Below are 13,011 nucleotides of genomic sequence, written 5' to 3'. Positions count from 1 at the left end.
TTGGATTGGAAGAATCTGCACTATCAAAATGGCCACACTACCCAAAGCAATCCACAGATCCAACCCAAACCCTGTCAAGATACTCATGACATTCCTCACAGAACTGGAACAAAAGACCCCAAACCAGCCAAAGCAATCTTTTGTAGGACTCTTTTTTCTTTCTCTCTCTTTCTTCTTTTTGTTCTCTTTTCTTATGGTTTGACAACTAGAGAAGTTCCTTGAACATTTGTTGTAAAGCTGGTTTGGTGGTGCTGAAATCTTTTCGCTTTTGTTTATCTGTGAAGCTGTTGATTTCTCCATCAAGTCCAAATGACAGCCTTGCTGGACAGAGTATTCTTGGTTGTAAGTTTCCCCTTTGCATCACTTTAACTGGAGAATATATCGTGTCACTCCCTTCTGGCCTGTAGAGTTTGTGCTGAAACATCAGCTGGTAACCTTATGGGAGTTCCCTTGTATGTTATTTGTTGCTTTTCTCTTGCTAATTTTAATATTTTCTCCTTACTCTTAATTGTGTGGTACTCTCTGTGCTTCTAGGACTTGGGTGACTATTTCCTTTCCCAAGTTGGGGAAGTTTTCAGTTATTACCTTTCCAAACATTTTCTCAGGTCTTTCCTCTCTCTCTTCTCTTTCTGGGACCCCTATAATGCAAATATTAGAGCGCTCGAGTCTCTGCATTTTCAACACTCACAATCCGAAAGCCAAGAACATCATTTCTATCTCTACCCACCATTTCAGAACTAAGGATGCAAACCCATGTTTTGCCATTACTGGGTACAAAATCCTTAGTCAGTATTTAGATAAGACTGATAGAACATTTTTGGAAAAATAGAGAATGTTTTCATTAAAATGTATTTGGACTAGTGAAACTTTTATTAAAATGTATTCAAGAAAGAGTTAACTTTCAAGACAATCCATTGAAAATTATGCAGGAAGAGACTTGCAGGCTGCTTAAGAACTCGCATATTCAGATCGCTGGAGTGTGTAGTGTGTCCCGATCACAGAGTTGGTAACCCTGCCAAACCCATGGTGTTCCGTGGTCCAACACTGTTCCAGGTGCTCCCCTGTAAGATGCAGCTTTGTAATCTATTATCTCCATTATCTATTCAACTACTGATGTGCACTTAGGACGCTTCCATATCTTGAAAATTACAATGTTGCTGTTCATAACAGAGTGTATGTATCTTTTTGAGTTAATTCTTATTTTGTGGTTGGCTTTATTCCTTTGATAACTATGTATGTTTAAAAAGCTAAAGCTCTAAACGTTCTTAGAAACAATGAACAGTACATATATGTAAATTAAAAAATATATGTACAGTTAAAAAGAAAATCTATCAAGCCATGAAAGACATAGAAGAAACTCAAAAGACATATTACTAAATGAAAGAAGCCAGTCTGAAAAGGCTACAAACTGTATGATTCTAACCAAATGACATTCTGGAAAAGGCACAGCTACAGAAACAATAAAAAGATTGTGGTTTCCAGGGGTTTGGAGGGAGGGAGGAATGAATAGATGGAGCACAAGGGATTTCTAGGGCAATGAAGTTATTCTGTATGATACTATAATGGTGGCTACATGTCATTATGCATTTGTCAAAACCCATAGAATGTACAACATCAAGAGTAAACCCTAATGTAAACTATGGACTTCGGTTGATAATAATGTGTCCATGTTGGTTCATCGATTGTACCAAATAGGCCACGCTGATGAGGAATATTGAGGATAGGTGAGTATATATGTGTGGGTGGGGAGGGCTATGTGGGAACTCTGTATTTTCTGCTCAATTCTGCTGTAAACCTGAAACTGCTCTAAAAAAAAGTCTATCAAAAAAAAAAAAAAAAAAAAGAAAATGTGGAGACTGGGTCTTGCTCATCCTTGTGCTCTGGATCCTAGCACAGCATCTGTCTCAGGGTAGACATTTAATTTTTAACCAGCAAACAGTACTGCAATGGGCACAGTTTGAAATACTTCTCAACTATTAACTTACTTCATCCTCATAGTAACTCTATGAAGGAGAAACTGGTATTATACTTATGTCACAGATGAGGAAACTAAGGCACAGAGGAGATAAGCAACTTGCCTAAGGAGTCAGAGGGAGTAGTAGAGCTGGGATTCCAACCCAGACAGTCTGGCTCCTGTGTCCTTGTTCTCAGTCACTCTGCTCTGCTGCCTCTTATCAACGTTGAATGAGTGCACGATCACTGGATTTATCTGTGAGAAATGCTTTTGTAATTTAGATCATGAATTTATTTTATCCTACAAATATTTAGTAAGTGCTTACTATGTGTCTGGCACCCCAAAAGAAATTTTGGAGAAATACAGACCTACAGGGAGTTTATAATTTTGTTAGAGAGGACAAACAGACACACATACACACTCACACACACAAATGAAGTAAACATCACAGAAAGGATATTATGTTATACTAGTAGCTCCCACAAACATGCTGTGGGAACTCAGAAGGAAAAAAGGAATATATGAGATGAAGGGCCGTGTGGCAGACAGACAGTAGGTGGCCAGCCCTAAGATTCCTGCTCCTGCTGTTCACACCTTTTGTAATCCCCTCCCCTTGTATGTAGGCAGCACGTGACTTGCTTGCAGCTAATGGATGTGGCAAAGGTTAGGGATTTTGCCGATGTAACTAAGACCCTAAATCAGTTGATTTCGGGGTCAGACCTAGGTGGCCCTGACTTAATCAAATGAAAGTCCTTAAAAAAGAAGGACTGGACCTTCCCTGAGCTGACACTCTTCTCCAGGGCTTGATTTATTGAGCAGCCCTATTGGAGAAGCCCCTGGCAAGGAACTGTGGGCAACATCTATGACCTGAGAGTGGTCTCCAGACAATAGCCAGGAAAAAAGGTAGGGATCTCACTCAGCAAGCATCAGGGAGATTAATTCTGCTTAAAATCTAAATGAGCTTGAGAAGGGGAGGGTATAGCTCAGTGGTAGAGTGTGTGCTTAGCGTGCAGGAGGTCCTGGGTTCAATTCCCAGTACCTCCACTAAAAAATAATAAATAAATAAACCTAATTACCTCCCTCCAAAACAAAACAAACAAACCAAAAAAACCAACCTGAATGAGCTTGAAAGTGGCTTCTTCCTCAGACAAGCCTCCAGATGAGAACACAGCCTGCCTGACACCTCAACTGCAGCCTTATGAGACCCTGAGCAGAGGACCTAGCTAATCTGTGCGCTCAGATTCCTGATCCACAGAAACCACAAGTTGACGTATGTGTGTGTTTTAAGTTGCTAAGTGTGTGGTCATTTGTTATGCAGTAATTAATAACCAATGAAGAGTACTTCAGGAATTAGCAGATATGGGGAGAGGGGAGATCTTTCTCTATGCTTACTCTGATTCTAAGGATTTATGATCAGAGATAGGGAGAATTAAGGTGCCATTGATAGAAACGAGGACGTCAGGAGCAGAAACCAATTTGAGTGGCGGAGGGGGAAGACGATAAAGACTTCAGTTTTGATGTACTGAATTTGGAGAAAATACAAATGCCTGTAGTTATCTGGAATTTGGGAATGGGGTTTAGGTGAGAATTCAGGGCTGATGGAAAATTCAGTTACTTTCATGGAGGTGAGAGTTGAAGTCCTGAGAATGAAAGAGTTCTCCAAAGGAGAGAGAGAGGAGCAGGAGGATGAGGATTAGATTCTGGTTAAAGGTCACGGATGGGCCTGGGAGAAGGGAGGTAGAACCAGTCACAGGAGAACCAGGGTAGTTGAAGAGTCAAGGAAATGACTAAGATGGATCGGTTCTGCTGCACCGGATAGTCCATTTTCCCTCCAAGTGCAATTATAATGCAACCGCTAGGAGGCAGCCTCTACTTTACAGATAAGAAAACTGAATACTTTGGGTATCTAGACCAATATCCCACTAAGTGAAGGTTCGATCAGAATTCAGATCTCACATCAAAGCCAGGGATCTTTTAGCTGCACATTTAATTCATATTTATTCTCCATAGGAGAGTGTGGGCGAGGAAAGCGAAGAATGAACGGCTCCCCAGGTGCCTGTAGAGGCGAAGAAAAGCCGAGGTCGTCCGCACGCCGCTGCTCTCCTCGCCGCCAGCAGAGGTCGCTAGAGCGCAGGCTCCGCGAGCCCAAGTGTGCGCAGGCGCAGGCGCAGGCGCAGGCGCAAGCGCGCTGGACTTGGCTCGCCCCGGCACGCCGGGCCGGTGGGGGCGGGTCACGCAGAGCGCGCGGCCGGGAGCGGCGGTGGCGGTGGCGGCGAGGCTGCGGGCTGGGAGCCGGCGTCCGGCTACCAGTAAGCGGAACGCTGCGCAGTGCTGAGCCGGCCGCCCGCCCCGGAGCCATGGAGATCGGCACCGAGATCAGCCGCAAGATCCGGGTGAGGCCAGCGTCGGGCGGGGGCGGGAAGCCGGGCCTCGGCGGGCGGGCGGGCGCGCGGTTGTCAGGAGTAACGGGGGTGGTGGGCCCGGCCTGGACACCGCGGCCTGCTGGTCGCCGGGCGCTCCTGAAGGGCCGCGGGGCCGGCGAGCGGGGCCTCCTACGCCAGGCCGCCTCGGGCCTGGGCGCAGTCGCGGCTGAGGAAGGAGCGGCCGGGAAACGGAGGGAGGCGTGGGGGTCCGGGCGAGAGCCGCGCGGCGAGCTGGAGGGGGCGCCGCGGGTGAGGGGCCCGGGGAGGGGGCCGCGGAGCCTCCCCGCCCCCACCCGAGCGCCGAGGGGCCGGAGGTGCGCGCACTCGCGAAGTTGCCTCTGCGCTGCAGTCGGTCTGTTTTCCAAGGGCCGCCTTTCTCATGCACGTTTGTCTTTTTTCCCTCAGAGTGCCATTAAGGGGAAATTGCAAGAATTAGGAGCTTATGTGGGTAAGTTTTTTGTTGTTAGCCTAATGGACTTTAGAGTTTGCAGCGAACGGAATGTTAGTGAATGCATTTTTTCCCATCGTACCTTTGACTTGGGAGAGACGCCCTTCTGCATTCAAATCTGATAACTCCCAGGTTACTTCTTTTCTTTCCGTCTTCAGTGAAAGCTTTGTATTTTTTCCCCCCGAAACCCCATTCTAATAGGGTGTTTTGAAATTGTTTAGCTTTTTTGAGGCTTTATCATATTTTCCTTAACATTTGTCTGATTTTTTTCTTTTTTTTCCTATTCCCTTTCCTTCTTGATCTTCATTTTTTAGAATTAGTATTTTGCATATGAATGTTTGATGCATTGTGGCATTTGCCTCTGTCATGGTTCAGTGAGTTTTGTTTTCAGATCTCTGTCTGTCTCTCTTTTTTTTTTTTTTTCTGTCCCTTTCTTATCTCCGGGCAGTAATGTGTCCTTTTTCTTCTTATTCTCTTATGATTTATAATTTGAATGTTTCTTCTGGGCCAGGCACTGTTCTTCACTGTTGTGTATACATTGGTTATGCTAATCCCGAGTAGTCCACTGGAAGAAGGTAAGTGGTAGTGTGCCCCAGTTGTACAGGAAAGGAAACCGAGGCTTTGAATAATTGACTTGAGCAAGGTTTTACGGATTGAGACCTGGGTCTGTTTGGCTCCAAAGCTGGTGCCTCTTACAAAAATAATAGCTACCACTTAATGATAGTGATTCTCCAGGTGTGGGAGACCCCAAGGTTCTCTGAAGTCGAAACCATTTTCATATTAATACTGACAGATATTTGCCATCTTCACTGTGCTGACGTTTGGATTGTGCCAAAGTAATGGTGGGTGAAAACCTGAATCAATACCTCACACCAAAGTTTACAAGAAATTATCATATTCACCACCCTTCCACTTGCAGTTAAAAAAAAAAAGAGGCCAGTTTCACTTACAAATGTAATTCATAAATTGAAATATTTTTTAACCCCTGGCCCTGATTACAGTTTTTTAATATGTTACGTGAGGAAATAGGAACTACTCATAAAGTACTTCTGCCATACTGAATGTGATGGGTTGTCTTAAGGAAGAGGATTCATGTGATTGAGTTGAAAACTGAACTAGCCATCTTTTTCATGGAACTTTTTTAAAGTTGAGGTTTGGTTGATTTATGGTATTGCGTTAGTTTTAGGCATACACAAAATGATTTGAGTTACATATACGTGTACTTTTTTCAGATTATATTCTGTTGGAGGTTATTATAAGATACTGAATATAATTCCCTGTGCTGTACAGTAAATCCTTATTGCCTATTTTATTTATAGTAGTTTGTATCTCTTAATCCCATTTCTTTCTAATTTATCCTCCCCCGTCTCACCTTTGGAACTTCATTTTTAACTTCTAAGATGGGCTGCCAAGCTAGTTGTATACATTTGGGTATTTGGCAGACATTTCCTGGAAGTGAGCAAAGGAACTGAGACTTTTTTTTGCCAGTGACAGAGGTTGAACTTTCAAATGAAAATTAGAATTTTGGAAAATTTTTGTCTTCCCTCGTAAACTTGACAGCGTTACAATACTTCAGGATTTCTGATGAAGTCAGTGGTGATATCAGCAAATGATTCTTCTGTATTGCATAACAAAATGTTATGTGGTTTGTCAGTGGTTTGTATAGCTCAGTGAACCAGTGTTTTTCAAATGACCAATGCATGATTTTGTAAAATTGTACAAGGATAAAATATCCATTAAAAGTTTCTGCAGGATGGATCAATGGATTTTTCATGTAGCAGAGTACAAAAAGGTCATTGATACATTTTTAGTTTCTGTATTGTTGCTAATCTTTAAGAAACTCCCACTTGTTGAGTTTTTGATACAGAAGAATAGCCACATTATCTGAAAATGCTATTAAAATACTCCTTTTCCAGTTACGTACCTGAGGTCAGATTTTCTTCACGTTCTTCATTGAGAACAATAGCACGACAGATTAAATGCAGAAGTAGAAACTGGAATTCAGCTGTTTTCTTTTAAACCAAATATTAAAGAGATTTACAAAAATATAACATTTTTGCACTTATTTTATTTTGGAAAACAAGATTTTTTCCATAAAAATAATCTTATGTTAACATAGATTTATTGTTAACATGATAGGTATATCATTTTAAATGAGTCTAAAAATGCTTAGTTTTAATTTCTAGTATGGCAAGTATGAATAGGTTTGGGATCATCAGTAATTTTCAGTAGTGTAAAGGGGGCCTGAGATGAAATTGTTTGAGAATTGCTAATTTACCACATACTGAGTACATTTTATAAATTACTTGTCAGAATTGTAAGATTTAAATGGATAAGAAAATTGAGGCTCAGAAGTTAAAGATGAAGCTGAACCAGGATTGATTTATTCTTTAATTAATTCAACACTTCATGGATGCCTGTTTTGTGCCAAGAACTTGTTTTGGGTCAAAGAAATGCAGAGAAAACCTACCATGAGAACTTTCTTAATTCTAGCACATGAAAGCATGAACACATATTAATTGAGTTTAAATTAAATCTTATTGATGATTCCTATCAATTATCAAAAATCTCAAACCAAGAATTTTGAGCCTATTAAAAACCTGGTTGTAAGTAGTCCAGTGTGAAATGTAATTGTACTAAAGGTACCATGTATTTTATAATTTTCAAAATATTTTTGTATAGTCTGTTTGTTCCTGAATACAATGCTAGAGTGGGGATGGCAGGTACTTTACTCCTTTTACAAGTGAAGAAGTGAAGTTTGGGGAGGGCTAGCTAAGTAGATCAGGTCAGCAGCAGGTTTAAGATGCAGAAACTCAGGTCTTCTGGGTCCTTGGTGTTTCTGTTACGGTAACTTCATAATACAAAGTTGATGAGCTAACAAAAGGATAGGAGTCACTTCTCTAGAACTTAGTGTCCCAGCTGTTAACGTCTTAGCACAGCTGCTCAGCTTGTTTGTCTCTGCTTTACGACTGGAAATTTCTCAAGAGCAGAGACTTCATATTGGTTGTGTCTGAGTGGCCCAGCTGAAAACTTAATTTTTTTTTTATAAATTTAGATTAAGCGGTTAAATAGGGGTCACCACTAGACTCTATTTGAAATGAAAGTATATATTATTTACAATTAGCTACCAAATTATTTGTGTATGTATATATACATCATTGTCCTTCTGAAAAGAGTGACTTTCTAATCCCTTTCCTTGTGCTGGAAAGAGTCCTGGAAACCTTTAAGGTTATGGAAGTAATCCTTTAGTAAATATTTGAATATCTATTTTCAGGACATTGGGTGAGATTCAAAGGTGAACAACTTTTTGTTGAGTTGATAAGGTTTCATTTGTGTGTTTAAATGGAGTACTTTAGTGAAATGATAGATATAATTCAGAACAGTCTTTCATTCACGTTCTAGAAGTATGAGTTTGCAGAAACCTTCAACATCTTTACTATTTTTTCAGTACATAGATTTTAGATGAACTTGAGAACTATAAGAATTCTGTAGGAGTGTATCATGAACACATTAATTTTTTATTAGATTATTTCTCATTTTGTATCTACTGAGAGAACAATGTATGAATTTCTAACAGCTTTGTTGAAATATAATTGGTATACATTAAACTCCACCTGAAGTGTACAGTTTGCTGTGTCTTGATATGTATACACCATAATCAAGCTAAGGAATTATCCCTCACTCCGCAAAGTTTCCCTTTGGGTTTTCCTGGGGTTCCTTTGTATCCCTTCCCTTCCTTTCCCTGTCCCTATCCTGTACCAGAACAACCACCGATCTTGTAAAATTTTAGAAAATACAAACTAATACATAGTGTCAGAAAGCGCAGCCTGTTCTCGTGATTGACAGACATTATGAGGGAGAAAAACTATCAAAACTGCCAAAGTGCTCCAACTTTGTTTCCCTTTCTTGGATTACCAGTGGCAGCCCATAGTAGGAACACTTTACATAAAGAAGCTACCAGGCTTATTTACTTAAATTGCCAGAAAGCAGTGGGAGCCTTTTGATACTTGACAAAGAAAATAAATGGCTGGCTACTTGTCCTTGCTTTTATCTCCTCACATTGGATTGCGTGCTTCCATCAAATATTCTGATTTCTCTTATTTCCATTTATAGATTGGGCTTTTACAATGTATTTGTGTTTTTCTTGAACTGGATTTTTGATATTTCTTGAAACAAATGTCTGACAGTACTTCCGAAATGAACTTTTTTGCCTTCATAGAAATGTTATGAGTATTTACAGTATAAAAGGATCTAAAGGAATTTTTTGGTAGAAATTAGAATTCATGGTAAATGACTTTCCTTTTTTGTATTTTTCTTGTGGAGAGTTTTGTTTTTGTTGTTTTTGGTTGTTGACCTCACCCTCATTCACTGTGTTATGAGGATATAAGAATGAAACAGTGATTTGATTAGAAATTATTTAATCTTAAGATCAAGTTTTCAAAATGATACAGACTTTTTGGGTGGTGTTAATTTGTTTGATGTTGCTGCAGGTTTGTTACCCTGAGTAATTGAAATCTGCCTTTACTATGAATAAAGATGTTCCTTGGGAAATGAGTATCACTTTGAAAACAGACACACAAAACTAAACAAAATTCAGTTATTATTTTTGGGAAACGTCTGTTGTGCTTTCTGGAAGAAGCTTCTCTGAAATTATTGACCAATATTAAAAAGGTTAAAGGAAGTGAATACATTCTCAGGTGTGGTACTGTAATTTAGAGAATTTAGTTGTGTAAATATTCATTAGTTCTTCCTAATTCCCATCCTTCTAATAATTGAAATACCTATGAAATAAAGAGAAAGAAAATTTTACTTTTTGTCCAACCAAGTTCCAGTAGAGCTGAGATATTCTTACAGCTACGTCTATACTTTCTAGCACGTCAGCTTTTAAGTAGAAGAAAATGTTAAGGAAAGCTTAAAAAGTTTTTTATATACTTTTCCTTTTAAATAGATGAAGAACTTCCTGATTACATTATGGTGATGGTGGCCAACAAGAAAAGTCAGGACCAAATGACAGAGGACCTGTCCCTGTTTCTAGGGAACAACACAATTCGATTCACCGTATGGTATGTTTCTGAATATTTACCCCTCAGACCAAAGTTTGGCACAAATCAAGAGTAGGTGTTCTGTCGGAAAAGAGGTTCCTGGCAGGAGAGTCAGATTCAGTGTTGTGAGCATTGAGAGCACAGCCTCTGGAGCCAGACTGCCAAGGTTGAATCCTGGATCTGCCTCTTTCCTTGGTTTCTTTAAAATGGGAATAGTGAATCACCTTTATAGAGTGGTCGTGAGAATTAAATGAGTGTAATACGCTTATAGCTGTGCCTGGCCCATAGCACGTCCTTAGTATGTGTTGATTGTAGTTAATATGTTTCTTTTTTAAACTTCAGCATCTTTTTCCTTTCTCTCCACCAAAACCAGTTACAGATGTTTTTTTGGACTGGGTTAACTTCCTGAATTGCTTTCTCCAGTGAGTTAACTTAGGGAGCAAGTTTTTTTGACAAAATTTCAAATCATTTTTTTTAACGTTTGGAACTTTTCAAAGTTTGGAATTTTAAAATAGACAACTTTGTGTTCAAACATAAATTAATACAATTTGCAATGACTTTTTTCAAACCTCACACGCCTTTAGTTGAGAATACTGACTAAAAGCGTAAGATTCAGTTTGAGAAGGCAGGCTGGATTCTGGTACCAGGTATGAGGCAGAGTGAAGGCTGGAGGAGGGTAATGATGTGGCTGAGAATAGAGCAGGAAGTACTCATATAAGGGTCCTCACTGGGAACCACCAATTACAGCACAAGTTGATGATGGAGCAACTATGTCCTTTACAACTCTTGTGAAGCTTTCTTGAAATTCCACACAGCTCTAGGCTTATATTACGCAGCTTTGAGGAACATTCAGTGCAGCGGTTGTTTCTTAAATGTTTTGGTACATATGCTCCTGCAGCGTGGGTGACCTAACCCACCTGTTACACTTTGTCCCTGGAATTTACCAAAAAAGATCATGATGCTTTTGACTGGGGAAATTACCATTATCATGAGTACTCCCTTTTTCTTTTCTTTTTTTTTGTTTTAAATAAAGCCTTCAGCAGTCCAGGTACTTGTTTTGTTTCATGCACATTTTTTATGTCTGGACTTCTGGGTCAACTTTGAGTCCCACTAATATAATATGGGAGATTGAGCTAGTAGGTCCTTTCTCAGATAAGTTGACAAATTTTTTTATATAAACAGATTACTAAATGGTTTTGCATTTAAAATCAGATTAATTCAACTCTCTCATCTTGCCATAAATTCAGTTCTTTGACATGTACTGATGCGAGTGATGGTGTCTGTTTTGGCACTTCCCTTTCCTAAGTGTTCATTGACATCTGTCAGCCACAGACTATTCTGATTCTTTGGAGGCCTGCAATAATTGTGTCCTGGGGACAGTGTCATGTGACTGGGTCCTGGGTGAAGCATTATTATGAGATATTTCTTGTGTCTTCAGGAGGCATGGCCTTCTGGAAGGATTATAAGGCAAATCTGCCTGGCACGTAACTACTGAAATAGGTTACATTGTAAGCAAAGTTGCGACCTGTACTTGTTTACAGAATTAGTTTTGAAAGTAATAGTGAAGTGATATAGTATATTTTGAGATTATTTTGAAGTTTTCTCACCTCTCACAGTTAAGTTGTTCCAGAAACTATATAAATAGATTAAAAGTAAATTTAAACTGTGCATAAAGCAATTGTAATAATGTTATATTATAAATTTGTGCTATTTTGTTCTTTTATCATAAACTGCGTTGAATCTTTAGTCCTTATGAAACAAAATGATATTTTTTGTGGATCAAGGCTGTATGGTCAGATGATAGCCTTACCCTTATTTTTTGCAGAGGCTAGATGTTGAAAATAATGATGAAAAATGTGATTTTTGATTGGCTTCTACAGTATTCATCTAAAGCCTTTTTTTAAAATGTGGAACTTAAGTTTAATACCATTTATCCATTAAATATTATTTGGTACTATATATCAATATTTATCTGAAGATTCGGTCTATAATGCCATCAAATTTAGAGGGACCATTGAAATTAAATCTTTTTTTTGGGTAAAGTTTAGGAAAGTTTAATAGTTACACTGCTATAGGCAACAGCAGGCCACACAGGCAAGAGGTGCTTGCCTGAGCCGAAATTAAATCTTGATTATCTTTAACTTTTTTTTTTTTTTTTTAGGCTTCATGGTGTATTAGATAAACTTCGTTCTGTAACAACTGGTAAGTTTCATGAAATCATGTCTGGGTTTTTATTTTTTATTTTGCTCTAGCATATGATTGTGTTTCTAAAGCCATTTATACTGCTTTGAGGAAAAAACCCATAAATTTGAAAACAGTAGTTCATTTGAACTTTTTAAGGAAGCAACTAATTTTTGTGAAATTAAGAGCAACGAATTTAATATAATTCAAAGATAATTTAACCAAAGGAAGGGAAACCATGCAGTTTATCCTAAGAAAATAATTACAGATGTGTGTAATAATAGAGCTTCAAGGATGTTTCAGTATTTTACAACTGAAAATTACTTAAAAAGTCCAGTAACAGTAAGTTGGATAAAATACTATATCACTATGTGTGAAATAATCATTTAGGCATTAAAAATGTGGAAGAACACTTACTGCTTTTAAACTGGTGAGGAGGCAGTGGAGGTTTAGAGTAATAAAAAAAGATTAAGAAGATCATGTATTTTTCTTTCTAGATTCCTCCAGTCTAAAGTCTTCTGATACCAACATCTTTGAGAGTAACGTGCCTTCAAGCAAGAGTGGTTTCAGTCGGGGAGATGAGAGAAGGCACGAAGCTGCGGTGCCACCTCTTGCAGTTTCCAGCACTAGACCTGAAAAAAGAGATTCTAGAGTTTCTACAAGTTCACAGGAGCAGAAGGCCACTAATGTCAGGTAAGAGTCCTGTGTGGACTCCTGTAGGTAGATGGGTATGTATATGTGGCATTTATACTAGTTAATGTATCTTTAAATTACTGTTTTCAGAATCTTTTGGAAACAGTGAGTTGGTCTTGAGCAATTTTTTGGATTAAAACAATGAATGGATAAGACCAAAGTATGATTATCTTTTATCTAAAATGTAGTCAAAGCTTAAAAAAAAGAATACAATTTCAGAGAAGTTTTTAATAGAAATCTAAAAGGATTATCCACACTTTTTTATTAAGA

General features: G+C 38.9%; 1 protein-coding gene across 4 annotated transcripts in view; it reads left to right on the top strand.

Moving 5' to 3' along the window:
• Positions 1–4,146: 4,146 nt before the first annotated feature.
• Positions 4,147–13,011, top strand: part of ZC3H14 (zinc finger CCCH-type containing 14) — a 37,096-nt gene continuing 28,231 nt past the window's right edge. For 2 of the 4 annotated variants that reach the window (XM_074365173.1, XM_074365170.1), the window contains exons 1-5: positions 4,148–4,347; positions 4,783–4,825; positions 9,774–9,888; positions 12,029–12,069; positions 12,546–12,741. In XM_074365173.1, coding sequence (XP_074221274.1) covers positions 4,312–4,347; positions 4,783–4,825; positions 9,774–9,888; positions 12,029–12,069; positions 12,546–12,741 — 431 coding nt within the window. In that variant the 5' untranslated portion in view covers positions 4,148–4,311. Of the gene's footprint in view, positions 4,348–4,782; positions 4,826–9,773; positions 9,889–12,028; positions 12,070–12,545; positions 12,742–13,011 lie in introns of all 4 variants that reach the window. The other 2 variants (XM_074365171.1, XM_074365172.1) reach the window with 2 other exon arrangements.

The sequence above is a fragment of the Camelus bactrianus genome, chromosome 6 (genome assembly GCF_048773025.1).
Source record: "Camelus bactrianus isolate YW-2024 breed Bactrian camel chromosome 6, ASM4877302v1, whole genome shotgun sequence".
In the NCBI taxonomy this organism is placed as follows: domain Eukaryota; kingdom Metazoa; phylum Chordata; class Mammalia; order Artiodactyla; family Camelidae; genus Camelus; species Camelus bactrianus.
The sequence above is the reverse complement of the archived record's forward strand: the minus strand, read 5'-3'. Positions and strand labels throughout refer to the sequence as shown.